The sequence below is a fragment of the Elaeis guineensis genome, chromosome 8 (assembly GCF_000442705.2).
Source record: "Elaeis guineensis isolate ETL-2024a chromosome 8, EG11, whole genome shotgun sequence".
Lineage (NCBI taxonomy): Eukaryota > Viridiplantae > Streptophyta > Magnoliopsida > Arecales > Arecaceae > Elaeis > Elaeis guineensis.
The window spans coordinates 19,686,095-19,703,212 of NC_026000.2; the positions used below are offsets into that span (position 1 = coordinate 19,686,095).

Here is a 17,118-nt window from a genome sequence, read left to right on the forward strand (position 1 = left end):
GAAAATGTAAATGGCCAGATTCAAGGGGCTATTGCATAATGCAATGATGAAGTCTTGGGCTGACAAGGGCAAGGGCACAAGTTCGAGTCCTTGGCAGGCACTGTGTAAAAAAGGCCAAAGGTTAGGTCTGTCTCCATTTCGCTCCTCCTAGTACCCCAGATTATTGGCAGCATAACTAGGTAATGAGTGTTTTTAAATGGCCAGATAAAAAATGAAGACTGGAAAGTCAAGTATATCGTGAGCTCTCCAAATAAGATACCCCAATTTCCTTCTTCTCAGGAGGGCCACTCAATTCACGCTTATAATTGATAGGACAGAAATTTGAGTATATCTTCTTTTAGAACTAGTGGAGTCAGTTTTTTTCCCTATCTTGAAAACCATCTTAAACTCCGAATCAGGTACATGTTCTTCTAAGTGCAATCAAAAGGCCCTTCAATATCTCCATTTTCTGTTGGATGAAATACTGGTTATTTCGATCTGCAATCTCCATATTCTTTTGGTTTCACTACCTCACAAATCTGGTGGATACCTTCAGGTTGTCTTGAGTAAAAAGATAAAAACATGAAAGATTGACCAATGTTATATTCCAACTAGCTTATATTAAGTAGGATCTAGATTATATAACAACAGTTATATAATGAAAAATTTAGCATATGTTTATGGAAAAATGTTTTAAGGTACGTCACAACTGAAGCAACTTTTAACAAAATAAAAAGATAAAATTGGCGAATGCTGTTTTTCCATTTCCATTCTAATCTATGTTGATTCCATCCAGCATCTAGATATAATGTATTTCCTTTCACTATTATATGGAGAAACCTTTTTGTCAACTTCGTTGACATTTTTAACCATCAGCTTTTACTACCTCACTTTTGACTCTGAAATATAGAATGCAGTCACTGGTTTAATCACCTACTGGTAGAAACAAGGCATTCACATGCCCTTTATCATTTTTATATGCTTCTTTTTAAGAATTGCATGTTCATATTGTTATAGATAGAAGCACACATGCTAGCATAAAATACTCGGAAGTTAATAGTTAAGCCACATTAACAATGAGTTTATCAACTAATTCTCATTACATAGGGAGAATAATTATACTGTATACTACGATTCAAATGATGACAACATGTCTAGAAAATATCATTGCATAAATAATACATTATCATTGCTCCGGTGCAAGTGCGAACATTACCTAGTCCCTAGACATAACACAACGTCGGCTGTTCTGCAGTGCTTCTCTGCAGGATTCATCTCCTTGGGCGGTAAAGCATCCTGTAAGATGTGTAAGCATATTCATATGTGATGCATTTGAGGGGAGGAAAAACCAAAGATGCATACAGAAAATATATATTGTATGAGATGTCTAGAGACTATGAATTGAAACTACTGCATAGCAATATATGTTCATGCTTCTTGAAGCTTCAACAGTCCAGTATCTAGTGATATCATGAGGCAAGATCATCATAATTTTGCTCATCTGATGTCCAAGTATCAAATAGAGATGCATGTTCCCCAATTCAGTCTATGTACCCAAGAAATCCTAACTCATTGTTAGATGATCATGAAAAAAATTAAACATTAAAATTTTAAAAAGCATGAATGCTTGTGAAATATTGTGAAGTTCCTAATATAATTGGACTGAGACAGTCAGATGTTTTAATCATCAACTTACAACATATATGAGAAATAATCTAGGTTTGATTCTTTTTTTTTTTATTTATTTTCAGGATGCTGAAAAATTATACATGTTTTACAAATTATTGATATATGAATATCAGCTAAATTTTGGATGGAACCAAGCCTGAAAAGGAAAAAATACATTGTTTGTTATCATCATTCAAGACCACAGATTATGGACTATCAGTAGTAGAGAAAAGCCAGATGAAATTGCAATTCCATTAAGAAACTACTGAAAGCTTCCCAAAATTTATAGTAATGTTTTTGGGTTCATTCAAATCGCATAGGAATTCATGAAAGAATTTTTGTTTTTTTTTTTGGAGACTCTAACATGACATTCATTGAAATTTGATCAAAATCTAACCATTGGACCCATACTGCATTAATTTTAGCTCATTAATGTGTCATCCTGTCAGCATGATGATCTAGCCCATCCATTGATAGATTTTACTAACCCAGCTGCATCAAAGAGAACCAAACACTCGACTGGGATTAAAGACTGACTTACTCATCCACTGACATTAACAGGCATTTTAGTACTTTTCTACATGTGAACCTTGCACCTCAAGATTAAACATCATAAAGTAAACGAGTCCACAAGCTCTTCACTAAACTACTGTAGCATTATAACAGAAGAATCAGGGTTCGCCGTACCAGGCCGAAACGCCCGGTACGGGGCGTACCGAGCCGGACCGGTCCCTTACCGGTCCGGTTCGGGCCTTTTTTTCAGAACACAACCCCCAACCGCACCGAACCACCCGGTTCGGTGCAATTCGGGCCCATACCGCCCAGAACCGGGCGGTACAGCTCGGTTCGCCGTTGGTTTGGGGTGAACCGAACCGTATCGCCCAGGGGACCATTTCACATGGGGGAGGGGGGAAGGTGGGGGCCTTTTCACGTGGTTGGGGGGAGGGAGGGGGGAGAGAAATGGGCGTGGCCCACTTCACATGGGGGGGAGGGCCTGGTGCTTTAATAAGCACCAGGCCTTCGGTGTTCTTTGAGAGTTCTCAGAGAACACTCATGGCCGTGGGCAACTTAATCGTTGAGACCTCCAAAAAATTAGAAAAGAAGGCAAAATTTCGTGAAATTGGAGGAGTGATTTGAGAAGAGGCTAATCTTTGACCGGAGGTAAGATAATCTGTTATTTTGTTAGTAAATATTTTTTTTTTGTTTTTGTTGATAGAAATAGGATAAAAATGAGATAAAATAAAAATAGGAGAAAATCATACCAAAATCTTATGATTTTGGTATAATTTAATTATATGTGATAGATCTTTGGAAGATCTACACGATGACACCAAAATTGTTAATTTTCGTTAAGATGACATAGTTGAAATATAATGTAAATAAATATATGTTTGAAATTTTGGATCAAGAGTTTTTGTACCGTAACCTAACTCCAAATTGAACCCAAATATGTCAATAATATGCAATATAATGCCATATTGAGGTTGTATTTATCAATTATTAACTTCAAAAATCCAAAAAAAAAATTGAAAATCGAAAAAAATATTGTGTACCGGTACTGGATCGGTATGCCTAGGTATACCGTGTGTCAGTACGGTACGATACGATACCGTACCGTACCGGTCCGGCACCAGCACGCCGTCCGGTACCGATACAGCGAACCTTGAGAAGAATGTTAAATATGATGCTTATTGAAACTTGATCAAAATCTAACCATAAGACCCATACTGCATTAATTTTAGCTCACTAATGGATCATCCTGTCCGCATGATGATCTAGCCCATCTGTTGATAAATTTTACTAACCCAGCTGCATCAAAGAGGCCCAAATACTCGACTGGGATTAAAGACTAACTTATTCATCCACTGACATTAACAGGCATTTTAGTACTTTTCTCCATGTGAACCTTGCGCCTCAAGATAAAACATCATAAAGTAAACCAGTCCACAAGCTCTTCACTAAACTACTGTAGCATTATACCAGAAGAATGTCAAATTGATATGATCAAGACGGGAGGTGGAATTGTCAAATTCTAATATGATAAAGTTGTCAAAAAGGGAATCAATCACCATGGTGAGCATTTGATGTGAAGAGTCGACACAAAGGAAGCATACAAGATGGAAATTAGGTCCTCAATCAACTTGTACTAGAAGTGTAGTAGAAACTAAAGATTCAAGTCCCAGCGGGATATCCTGTGGGACACCAGAATGGGATACCATCCCATGTGTTGGGACATGGCCATCCCACTAGATTAGGACGTCTTGGGACATTCCCTGCCCCAAGTGTGTCAGGATGTAGCGGGACGGCGGCGCATTCCGTTCCATGAAAAAACCAGAACAGTCTCGTCCCATGAGATTTAAAGCCTTGGTAGAAACCTTTCAGGTTCATCATTATGCATAGCAAGAATGCACCAAACTGATGCAAACCTCAATCCACTTTAACAGTTTAACCTCTGATTGTATGATTTGATATTCATGGTAACAAGTCAAACTTAAATATCATATACAAATTCTTAGTAAGCATACATAAGTTCTCAAATATGTCCACCACCAATATATTTAGGTTACCCATAATGCTCCATCTTTGAAAGAACCCTTGCATAGCTTCCTTGTCACCAATGTGGAAGCCACTTCATTAATGAGTAATAAACAACCAACTCCTTTTATCCTTGAAATAGCTCAACACTTGTCATAACTCTTTACATCTCCTTAAAAAGTAAAGCCAAGTCCAAGCATCTTCCTGCACTAACAAAACCCGCCAAACATGAATAATTTCTGAAATCCCTGGAGAAAAAACCAAAAGTTTTTGATTCTAAAAGGAATGGCCATCCAAGATAATGGATGCATGGTCCAAAACAAGTTGTGTGTGATGCTCCTTTCAAAACATCCAAGAAATGATCATCCCAACACGACACTATAGAAATGATCAAGTAATGCAATTGGATGTTTAGATCGTATGTTCTGTAAGAGATATTTGATGCCTTTAGAATCATATGAAAGACCCATTCTAATTTTGTTCATTTTTTTGTACCAATCAAGTTAATTATTTCCTTCCTTAAATCTCAACATAATAAAATAGAGTAAAGGGAAAAAAAAAAACAAATCTTGCTGAATTACATGCCTAAAAGAAATATATATTGTTGAAAATCAATTTCAAATAACTAAAAACTGGGACTACTTCAGATGTCCTTTTGAATTAAAATAGAAAATAATTTGTTCAAAACTTCAAATAATATAAATTACAATGATCTGTTGGAGAGATCAAGAATAACCTGAAAAGACAAATATGCTCAATGAGAATCATTCTGTAATTGGAAAATAGAATGCATCTACATTATGCATGTTGCTTAATGGCATGCAACATATTAGACCAGCAGCACATCACCTCCCAATCAAGAACTGTGTCCTTAAGTTTGGCTCCACACTTTGTGTCAGCACAACGTCTTGATGTCTCTTTCATTCCAATGGTCTCCACCTCAAAATCTCTAAGGTACCTTCAGTAATAGAATATCACCATCAGAGAGTGAGAAGAACAGATTTTTTTTCATGTTTGATTTAAGTACAAAGAATGCTAGCTGCATAAATTTAGAAATATAGGATTTGCAAAGAGCAAAAAAAAAAGGTATAAAAAAGGAAATAAATAGCCATGAGATGCTAAGCATAACATTGTAGGAATGTAATACAGTTAAAAGGCATACTCGGTACCACATGAAGGGCAAAGTTCTCTGAAGCAATTTCCATGCAATTCAGCAAGTTTTTCTCTTGGTATACCAGATCGTAGATGAAGGCTGTCTACATTCTGGCAAAGACACATAAAAAAATAGAGTACCATCAGAATTGTAATCACATGCCTAACGCATAAAGTTCATAAAATGGTATCAACAGCTGGAGTATAAATATATATAGTAACCAATAAAAACACATTAAAAAATAAAAACAAAAGGGCCATTTGAGCAAACAAGAATACACAGTGTCCATGGTTGCACTCTTTGTCATGGTTTCCTAGGGGAATAAAGGTCATATTAATATGACCAGGTATGTGATTGATTAATATGGTTATCAGCACTCCTAAAAAAGATTTTAAATCCCATGGGATGGAAGCATCCTGATTTTTTTCGAAATAGGACGGCCCGCATCCTGCCCCACCCCGATGGCTATCCCGATCGGGTGTCCCAATACATGCTTGGGACACCCTCACACACACACACACACACACACACACATATACACATACATATACATATATACACATATATATATATGTATACATATATATATATATACATATACAGACATATATATATACGTATACATATATATACATATACATACACACACACATGTATATCTTGAAGTTTTACTGTTCTATTTATTGTTTAAAAATATTTAGACTTCAAAAGTAATATATTTATAATAAACTAATTCTATTTAAAACTAACACTATAATGCATTATGATCTTTGAGGGTATGGAAGATCCTTTCTTGATTACCAAGTAATGATCTTTTATAATTGATGCTGCACGAGAACTTGATAAAGCGAAAATGATGAAGTTTGATGAACAAGTAGCAATCTTTACTACTTGAGCTTAACCACTTATATATGAAAATATAACTATGCTAATAATATGTAATAAATCATTTTACACAAAATGGATTCATTTGTTTAAGATAAACATATCAAATTTACTATTAATCCCAAGTGGAATGCCTATGATGCTTGTGAGAGCTGGGCTGTGAATATTTATATGGCTCTAGCAGGAGGTCGTGGGATCAAACTTCACATTAGGTGCTGTATTTTTCCAAATACATTGTTACTTCAAATCACGTCCACCACGCAAAAAAATTTCACGAATCTTTTCTCTCATCATACGGATAATTTTTCATGTGATTCATCCTTCGCACGAATTCACCATTGGTTCAGCTTTGATAGCTATGCATCTTGATAGGTTAGGTGTTGTTTTTTCCAAACAGATGGTATTCATTGTTATTTCAAATCATGTTGACCACATGAAAAGAAAAAAAAAAAATCCGAGTCTGTCTTTTTTCCCATCGTACGGATGATTTTTTTTTCTTGTCTTTTTAACTTTCTTTTCAATGCACACATGTTGTTGTTGTCTTGGAGAAGGCGAAAACATACTCCTATGACTCCTCAATAGAGATTTCTCGCCCCAAAAGAATGATTCACCCTTTGTTTTTTTTATGTAAGTCCACCATTAGATCGGCTTTGAGAGCTGTGCACTTGTGCGTGCATCGCGATCAGTCACAAGATATTGTTTCTAAACTCTCGCGATTGCTACCACATGGACTCCATCGAGGGCCGAGGCTATTTAGTGAACTCAAGAGTCAAGAAAAAACATGGGAAAAGGGCCTTAAGGCCGTAGTTGGTGCCCTCCTCCCTCCTCCTTCCTCCCTTCCAGCATGCTCTGCTTTCTTTGTGGGCAAATCAGAAGGAGCCAAAGGCCGCTCCTCTCTCCCAGTGATGATGCCGATGCCAATGCCAATGCATCAGCAGCAAAAAAAAAAGGGCAGTATTCATGACTTAGTCATTCTTCTTCCTCCCGACGACGAGTCGACCATTCAAAGCATCATCCAGAGATAAAAATTAGGGCATGTCCTAACTGAAATGGTCATATCAGCACGTGATCCGGCCGGAATGAAAGCGGCACGGCTAGGATGGAGGTTGGAAGTAGGTTTCAGGCTCCCGCACTTGTCCCAAGTGCCAGGATCTCAATAGAATGGGATGGGATGGCCCTCATCCTACCAGGACTTCAACCATTGCTCCTAAATACTTGCAGCATTCCTAAGTGTCTGATACTTCTGACCCAAAACTCAACATAGACACTTCCGTACAATACAATTTACAAATAGATCAATGCATCACCTATTAGACTAGATGGACAGGTCAACAGCACTTTTCCATAACTTGCATGTCAAAAACAAGAAAGTGGCCAAACACTTCACATGTATAATTCTTTAACACTTAAAAACTAAAATAGTTAAAGCTGAACTGTGGTCACTTGCACTGAACTAGCCTTTAACAGGTCATTCCAAAGGTCATGCCAAGAACTAACATTACAAGTTGATGTAAGTATTACATTCCATTTTCATGTCAAGGCTTAAATTGTGGGAGTTTGTAAGGACCCACGTGGGCACGTGCTTAGTCCCACAATGGTTGTGCATTGGGGAGATCTTGCGTACTTAAACAGGACCAAGGATCCCAATCAATACCTTTTGGCTAGACTTCTTTGGTAATGTCTTGGATTGTTGTTATGGAGGATTAATGAAGAAGTGTCAATTCTCAAAAATTGATGTGTTCATCAATTAGGTAATTGGCAATATTATCAAGTCTGCCATTTTTAGAAGGAGAATAGCTATTCAGCTATTTATCTGTGTTAATTTCAGAAGTATTTTAGTTCATATTAGATACCTCTAACTTTCTAGAAAGATTTTCATGCTATAAGTATTTTACACCGAGTACAATTCTGCTATGGATTTTTTAAATAGGTTTTTACTTATAGAGTCATGACCCCATAATCTGTTTACAAATTACGTCTAGAATTACAAATTTAAGGTTTATTTGATCTACAAGGCTACAATAATATTAACTAAAGTTTATGCTTTATTTTGTTTTTTCTATATGGTATGATTTAGTAATTTACTCCAAAACTCTTCTATTCTTTAATTTCCTTTTTTCCTTTTTGCTGTCTTATATTTGGTCTGAAATTGTTCCTGTGTTTTTTTCTTTTATGTGTCTCAAGTTAAGGAAACATTATTTATACACTCTTTTTTTATCCATTTGATTTTGCTCCCCATAAGCTCCTGATTCTTATGCACGATATGTTGATAGATTATAGAGAAAGAATGGAAAGCAGAGTTTCTCTCTCTCTCTACTTTTTATGCATGTATTCAAGATGAAAGTAACATCCGAACTCTCCAGCATTTTCTTGTTTTTTTCCTGAAAGAGTGAGGCATGTTTTTCTCATGCATCGCACCCTTTTAAGGTAATATACGAAATAGATACTCTAAATCACTAATTGCCAATGCGCAGCAGGGGGGTGGGGTGTGGGGATGGTGGGAACAGTTCTCTAAAAGGTTCTTGTTGTTCCATATGATTCTCTAGCAGCTTTTTCACTTAAAAAATTTAAGGTCACTAGTAAAGTGATGATGATGGATGCGATATTCAAGTACAAGTGATGGTCTTTGCAGTAGCTCTATTATGAAGCTGGCATTTGATTTTGGTGGTCATGGACTCCCACCATATTTTAACAATATTAAGCCAATGCTTAAAAAGTTGTTCTATTTTTGTTTTGTGATATTCCCAAATATGGTGTTGTGTTCTATGCATCTTCATCTTAAAATGAGGCTTCTTTTTGCAGCCAATTGTGAATGACCTTAATGGTGAACTTGGGTGCTTAAATAGAGCCAAGGATCCCAACTATAAACATCTGGCTAGCCTTTTCGTTTGAGGTCTTGGATTTTGTAACCACCTAAGTCCTCACCTAGAAAAGTTAGCCAGAAGATATTAATTGGGATACTTGGCATTGTTAAGTATCCAAGATCTCCCCAATGCACAAATGATGTAGGACTAAACACACGCCCTTATGGGTTCTCACAGACTCAAGTGTTTAACCTTAGCATCCTTTGCTACGGAAAGGGTTTAACACAAACTCCATGACTAGCTTGTGGTAAGCCCAAAAGTGCTCATGTTATAATGGCCCCTGGTCACACATGAGCCCTAGACTGGATCAGCTTTGATATCGTTTTAACAATCCAAGACCTCACCTGAAAAGGCTAGCTAGAAAGTAATAATGGAATCCTTAGGCCCGTTTAGGTACCCAAGATCTCGCCAATGCACAACGAATACAGGACTAAACATGTGCCCTACCTAAAATTATGTGCCAAGATTATGGTATGCCCCATGTGATCATGTTGGACAAGCTAAGATCATGTCCGTCAATAATCAAATCTATGACTCGCAATGTATGTGCATATATACACATGGTGAATGAAAACAAGTGCAACAAAGGTAACTGCAGAATCGCAATCCCATTGATCAAGGAATTAGCATAATTGGGTGGGTGTCGACAACGCACTGACCAAGAAACAATCTGGTAACTGATTGCATATAGAAGATAGAAAACAATGAACTGGCTCTCCCACACACATTCAGCAACTCTATTGCTTGAAGACGCCAAGTATCTTCTTTAATGAAGTATATTTTCCAGTAGGACAAAGATTCTTACCTTTGAAGTGAAGGTCCAACCTGCTCCGAGGCTGTAATAGGGTGCAACAACAATTAGGTTTTATCTCAATGTACATGCAATCACTTTATTAATTAATTCAACCATTTATTATTAAATGTCTTTATTTTTTATTTTTCTTTTATCCAAGGTTTGTTGTCTCAATACCGGACCCACTACCAATACCATCCTATTATAATGTCCGTACGTGGTTTGGCACAGTACAGGACAACGTACCAAGTGTGGTACTATATGAGACAGCATACCAGTACGAGCTGGTATCGTACGGTACGGCCCATGTCGGACAGCATGGGGCAGTATGGCAGACCATGCTTTTATCTCTTCTTCCAGTTGAAAGTCTTCTTCATTGAGACATCAAACCCCAATTGTTTGATCTTATTTCTCAGTGAGTGACCAACATATTGTTCTACATTTTTTATCTACCACAGTAAATTTGGCACACCAGGGCACCAAATTTAGATTTAGGAGATACACATGAAGTAACAACCTTGAGAATGTCATTACACTACCAACTTCAGCATTTATGCCAGGACCTAGAAAGACCTGTCCTTCATGTTAGTGTCTGCTTCTAGCAACTATAAGCAGGTAGCATAAACTAAATATGCCATCAGTCAAGTTACTACCTAAAACTCTGGATGAACTTGTCCAATCAGGAAGGCCATGTTTTCAGTGCTTCCATAAATTATGCAGATTCTTTCCACTGCTTTTGTCCTCCCCAGCTGCTTGTCTGCCTCCATTGTTCATTCTTTCTCAAGATGTCCCCCATATATAAGCCACCTCACCACAAATTAAAAACCCTCAAGATATTGTTCCTCACCATTCATTCACGTCACTCTTCTCCAACTTGAGCAAGATGATCCATGAGTTTGGATTCGAAACTTAAGACTCGTTTCAAAGACGACCAGTATTTTCCTTCAATGTGCACTATGATCTGACAGCATGTTTCCTTCAGTCACAGATTTGACCAAAAACACAGTTTTCCCCATCTTCTTTTGATTTAACAGAAAATGCAGGTTCACATCAGCTCTCTGCTATCCAGAGAATATCAAGTTCCATTTTACCAACATGTGGTAGTTAACGTTAGAAAAAACAAATACTGCTACCAATGAATATTGCTCGTAAGCCATAAGCATAGATGTTCAACATGTTTCTCCCAAGTTGGCAGCAAAGATTTGGCAATAGCAAAACTACGGCATGGATTATCTTAAATATTTAGTAGGCATCAAAGGGCATGAAATTATGTATTCAAAACACAATTTAGGAGTCATCTAGTCAAGGTTTGCCATCTCGGTACCAGATCCCATACCAACAACATCCTACTGCAGTGTAGGTATGCAGTTCGTTGCGGTACAAGATGACATACCGAGTATCAATACGGTACAAGACACCATACTGGTACGAGAGCAGTATGGTACAGTATAGGGTGTACCGGGCAGTCTGGCCCAATATGGCATTTCATGCATCTAGTTGGTCATACCAATACAACCATCACTTCTCTACTTTCCGGATCACATCAAGTTCCATTGTAGCAACCACTGAAGTATTATTTACCAATACTACCACTTTTAACAAATATTTACAAATGCATAAAATGACTTCCCTCCCAAATAGGAAGAAAAGATTTTTTTTTCTCTTCAATACCAAGACTACTGCATGATTTATCTTGAACGTTGACCAAGATAGAATAACAGAAATACATATGATTTGAACATTGGAAGACATTTAAAAAATTAAAACTAGCAGAAAATTAGCCATACCTGACTGATAACAAACTTTAAGATACCAGCTCTTTCCAATTCAACTAGTGCCATATGAGTCAAGCTTGGCATTGCACGATGGAATGGTAGCGATGCTTCAGGCACACCCTTGCCAGCACGCTACAACTTAAAATCAGAGCATTAGTCAATCATACATAGAATGGACCCATATATTTACCAATACTGTAATAAAAATTAATGTGTGGACAAATACAGCATAATTGTCCAAAAAACTTGCAACATCAAGGCCACCCATGTTAAAAAAGTAAGTAATGACAACTGTCACTTGATTATGACTCCAGCATCTGTTAAACAGTTCTAAGCACTTTCTCTCCGCAACAAGCATTAATGCCACATTCAGTCTGTTTATTCCTTAAGAAGCAAACCTTTCTATTGGATGGTAAAGGTCTAGCAACTTTTTGAACTAAAATTGTCACAACAGTTTCTGTTGCTAAAATCTTGTGCAACTATCAGGATGACCATTACATGTAGTCTTTGCATGATCCATGGACATGATGATATGCCACATGGAAGAAAAGATTTGACCTGCATAAGTGGCTGTTCTGGAACTAAGAAATATGACAAAGATCATCTTAGACTTCCCCCAAAATGTGGAGAGGATCGGGCATCTTTTAATGGAGAAGTAGGATCAAGAATAACTCAATGGCTGCTAACAACTATGTTACTGAATAAATCTCAAAAGGTCTTGTCCGTTGTAAAAATGGATGGAACACTAAGACATCAAAACTCAGTTCAGGCAAAACCAAATGATTTTCCTTTTCAGTAGTTTCAGTGTTTTTCTTTAGATTCGGCAACTTTGATTGAAAATTACTAAAAAATACTGATTTAAATTGGCAATATATAGAAGTAAAATAAATAAATTAATTAACTTGAGAAGACATCATTCTTAAGTATGACAGGTTTCTTGGGAACATTCGGGAGGTTTCTCACAAACATTTAAAAAATACTAAAAAAATATGTTTAATTTAGGTGTTGTCTGGACCTATTGTCAACAACGGACTTTCATTTAAACCTCTTTAGACCTAATGTCGCATTGCTTTCAAATATCAAATGAAGACTAACAAACCTAAGTCCATCGAAAGTTCTTCCAAAAGACTATAGAGGAATAGCAGGGGAAGAATTGGCATAGTAAATGATACATACAATGAATTCAGCTGCATGAGTTAGTTTCAGCAAAACATCCAAAACTAGCCCCAATTTCAAAACAGTTCGGGCCTAAACCGATACATTTTGATTTCAGTTTGGAGCTCCAAATGAAAATTCAAGCCATGCTAAAGACTAACGGCCCTTGATTATGTAGATTACTCTAAACACATTTATAAAACTGACTTTGAAAGGCATTTCAGGTATTTTCATGGGGTGAAACAATTTGCAATTTGCATCTTGTTCTCTAAAGTAATCTTAAAAAGTGAATAAAGCTGTAATAAATAGGTGACTAGAGTGCAGTTGAACATCATAACTACTCGATTATGCCTTAGATAAGCATGGCCGAGCAAGGATTTTCATGCAATTTCCAGTACACAGGCTTCAAATTATTATGTATGCTTCAATCTAAAGCTCCATTAAAATATGAAATATGATTGGGACTCAGTTAAGGAAAATATGTATTGGGGCTCTTGGATTAGTAATTTTTTAATTTGGTGAGAGGAAAGAGGTTTTCAATCTTTGAAATATGGTAACTTACCACCACAGGAAATGGAAAAATATTAAGTGCTTTCACAAAGTTATGTAATAGTAAGTGCTTTCACAAAGTTATGTACTAAAATTTATAAGTTCAATTATGCAGGGTTCTAGGTATCAAATGTTAATAGGTAAAACAGACAACAAGAACATGCAGAGAAGAGTAAGCGATCATAGGTAGTAGTGTGAGATGATTGGGTTGCTAAGCCTAATTCAAATGTATCAAGTAGTCAAAGAAACAGTATTATGAATAGGAAGTTTGGATATGGTCTAGATTAGGATGCCAAGACTACATCAAGTACATGTCATTGGCCAATGAAGTAGAGAATAAAGCAAAAAAGAGAATTTGGCTATGCAAGCGACAATCATTCAATTCTGCCCCAATCTATTTGGCAGTGCTGCTCACCCTAATGCTAATGCAAGGAAAATATCAGGCGGCTATAAAGGATGGCATGGCACCAAGTCCTGTATCTAGACAGAAGTGACTAACAAAGAGAGAGATTAAAGGTGTTAACCTTCTATTTTTCTGTTATGAATAGTTGCAAGATAAAAGAACATATTGAGGATGGACAATACCATTTTCAGAGAATCACAACCACCGTACACAAAAGAGGTTAAAGATCTCAAACATGCATAAAGACCAGTTCTTTATAATGATTCTTCATGTGTTAGTAGAGGTAAATGTCCACACAAAACCTTTCTCTGTACAGACCACCCATGTCACCTAGACATTTCAGCCTTGGCTCAAGATAAACCTTACATATAGTTGTCCCACATCTACCATGAAGCTAATCAGGCCATCAGTCGAGTGTCCAATTTTGTAGCCCATCTTGGTGGTCTCACTGCTTGGTTAGATATTATTTGTAACTATAATGATTCTAGAGAATGTAAGGAGAGACCAGTTGTTTTTCATTCCACAAGGTTTTGCAACTCCCCTCCTGTGTATCAAAAAAAATTAGGAAAAATAGAAGAGTAAAAGCTAATGTAAAAAAAATAATGCCATCATGCTTCACTGCATCCATACCCCACGTCAACCATACACCACATCCTTTTCTTGCATGCACCCACACATACATGCACACACGCGCACACATGCACATGCCCGCCCACGCCCACCCAATACAACACAGCACATACCATGCCAACCTTACCAACACACAGCACTAGCACAATATTGACTGCATGCCAAACGTGCCAAGCACCAGCATAGGACAATAAGGGTTGGGCAGCCAGTATGCTATCAGCACACAAAACTCCAATCCATGCAAAAAATGAACTACCTCATGCCCCGACATCCACACGTGTGCAAACAGAGACAATAACTGAAAGTTCAATTTATGTCAGGCTAGCTCATCAGATCATTATGCATCATTCAACAATGGATTTACCTGAAGAGTCCAGACCCCTTTAGGTCCTCGAAAATCAGGTATGCCACAAGAAGTTGATATTCCTGCCCCTGTAAATGCTACCAGATGTTTACTCTGCAATCATGGATGCAGAAATTTTAAAAATAGATAACTGCAATTAACATAATGCAACTAATATCCACGCACCAAATGGGAACATAAGCAAAAGACATAAATAGTGGCAATACTGTAATTGCTTACCTTTTGTATCATTATGGCAAGCTCTTCAATCTGCAATCAACAAATCAAACCCAAAAGATATCAGAATTCATGTAAGAAGGAAAAGGTCCATCTAGACTCTAGTAAATACAAAACTAAGTCTTAAAAATAACTCCAGTATACAAGATCGGTTCTATGTTGAGAATAATTGTGTGTGTGAGAGAGAGAGAGAGACAGAGGCTACTGGTATGTCAACTAAAAAGTATGTCAACTAAAAAAAAAGTCCCAAAATTAATTATTGACAAGGATAATTAGACATTTCTAAAACAGATGGGTCATTATTGCAATAACATTATAATTTTCATCAAATAGTTAAAATAAAACTAAACATAGGAGGAGCATAAAAGGTTTAACTCTCAAGGGCAAATAAGATGGCCAGATCATAGATGATAAGCTTTCAACAAAACCAACGGTATGTGTATGACATTTCTAGTTCATTATTAGTTTGCAAATATTCTATCATGTTTGCATGAATTTTTTTTCTATCATAAATTTTTAGCTCATTTGTGCTGTTAAAGTGTCCATACTGAACAACATTGTTTATGTTAGTTTGTACAGCAAATTTTGTGCTGACAGTTGTCATTATAAGCAAAAATATCTCGCATAATTTATGATCCTAAATTTCTATCACAGTAAATATAAAATGTTAAATTTGGTCTATGCTTAAAAGAAATGAATGAAGTAGCAAATGTATATATCTTTTATATGCTAGAATATCTTGCCATGCAAAGGCATACCAAATGTGGAGATAACATGAAAGATGCCAAAACTTAATTGGCATGAGGATGTTATATGATACTTCAGTCATTACTTATCAGTTATAATTTAAGCTCATGAATCAAGGAGCAACCTTTAAAGTTTCCATGCCTAGAAAGTCCAAACTAAGAAGGAAACAAAGAAAGATGAAGATACGCAAATTTAATTAGTTTTGAAGAGTGCCATTAAGCAGACAAGATCATGCACATCATATATTCAATTTTCACATACATATGTTTTCTACGTATTATTTCAAGCTATGTAATGTTGTGTGGCAAACTGACAATACAAAAACTACGACACACATCAAATAGGATGATGCACTTAAATTAATTTTTGCAAAAACATAGCATTAAAGAAATGAGAAAAATCCAATATATATAATTTCAAATATTGAAATAGGCCCTAAACGGGTGGACCAGACATATCAAATCATACGTATCAATACTGTTCATCAATGCAGTGTGCAACACATATCATACCATAACATCCAATTATTACTATGGCACCAACGTCAAGATTTGACTCCTTGCCTCCACTGCTATCAAGGCTACAATGATATGTGTTAACTCCTGTGGCCCTAAGAATTGATTTTGATGACTACAAAACATTTAAGTACTAATGATTTTTATCTTTAGAGAAGCTTAAATGTATATTTTAGGAGATTCAAGAATTTTCGAAATGATAAAGATGCATGGAGAAGGCCAAAGTTAAAAATTCATCAAGTTGAAGATAAACATAATGTTGTTCGGAAGCCTCAAATACATTCAAGATAACTTCGGATCATTTGGAGGCAATTTCGAGAGTTTCGGAAACCAAAAATTGAAGAAAATCCATTTTGGACAAAAGAGGGCGACCCCTAGGTCATCTCTTTTCAAAAGGGATGCTGGCACGCTGAAGTTTTGGGTTGGCACACAAAAAAGGGCGATCCATAGGGCGACCTTTGTTGTTCCTAGGCCCAAAATAGAAAGCCTATGTTTGCTGTTTGAAAAGAGGTGACCCATGAGACGACCCTTTTCCCAGAGGACGACCCATGGGTCGCCTCCTGCAGGCCTAATGCTGTAACGGCTAGTTTTCTAGCCTATTTTTGGCACAATTAATACTCCCTAATCACTCTCCAACGGCTCTAAATAGCTATTAGACATTCTCCAACATTAATTGAAAGTATAAAGACATTCACAAGGATGGAAAATTCAAGAGAAATTAAGAGAAAAATCTTTCAAAAAAAATTTAAGCTCCAAGATAAAGAAGCATTCAATTCAACCTCAACCACTTCTCCAAAGCTCATTCAACTCTCCATCCCAACTGAGGGTGTTCTTAAAGGCTTCTTTAAGTTTGTGTAAAGTACATTTATTGTTATATTATGCTCATT

The 17,118-nt window shown here is 36.7% G+C and overlaps 1 protein-coding gene across 4 annotated transcripts in view; it reads right to left on the reverse strand.

Moving 5' to 3' along the window:
• The window catches only part of LOC105049963 (NAD-dependent protein deacetylase SRT1), a 55,905-nt gene that overhangs the window by 16,103 nt on the left and 22,684 nt on the right, over positions 1-17,118 (reverse strand). For all 4 annotated transcript variants that reach the window (XM_010929788.4, XM_029266085.2, XM_019852075.3 and 1 more), the window contains exons 2-7: positions 14,973-15,002; positions 14,754-14,846; positions 11,665-11,784; positions 5,345-5,445; positions 5,032-5,140; positions 1,196-1,275 (exon numbers count right to left, since the gene is read on the reverse strand). In XM_010929788.4, the coding sequence (XP_010928090.1) occupies positions 1,196-1,275; positions 5,032-5,140; positions 5,345-5,445; positions 11,665-11,784; positions 14,754-14,846; positions 14,973-15,002 (533 nt within the window). The remainder of the gene's footprint in view (positions 1-1,195; positions 1,276-5,031; positions 5,141-5,344; positions 5,446-11,664; positions 11,785-14,753; positions 14,847-14,972; positions 15,003-17,118) is intronic.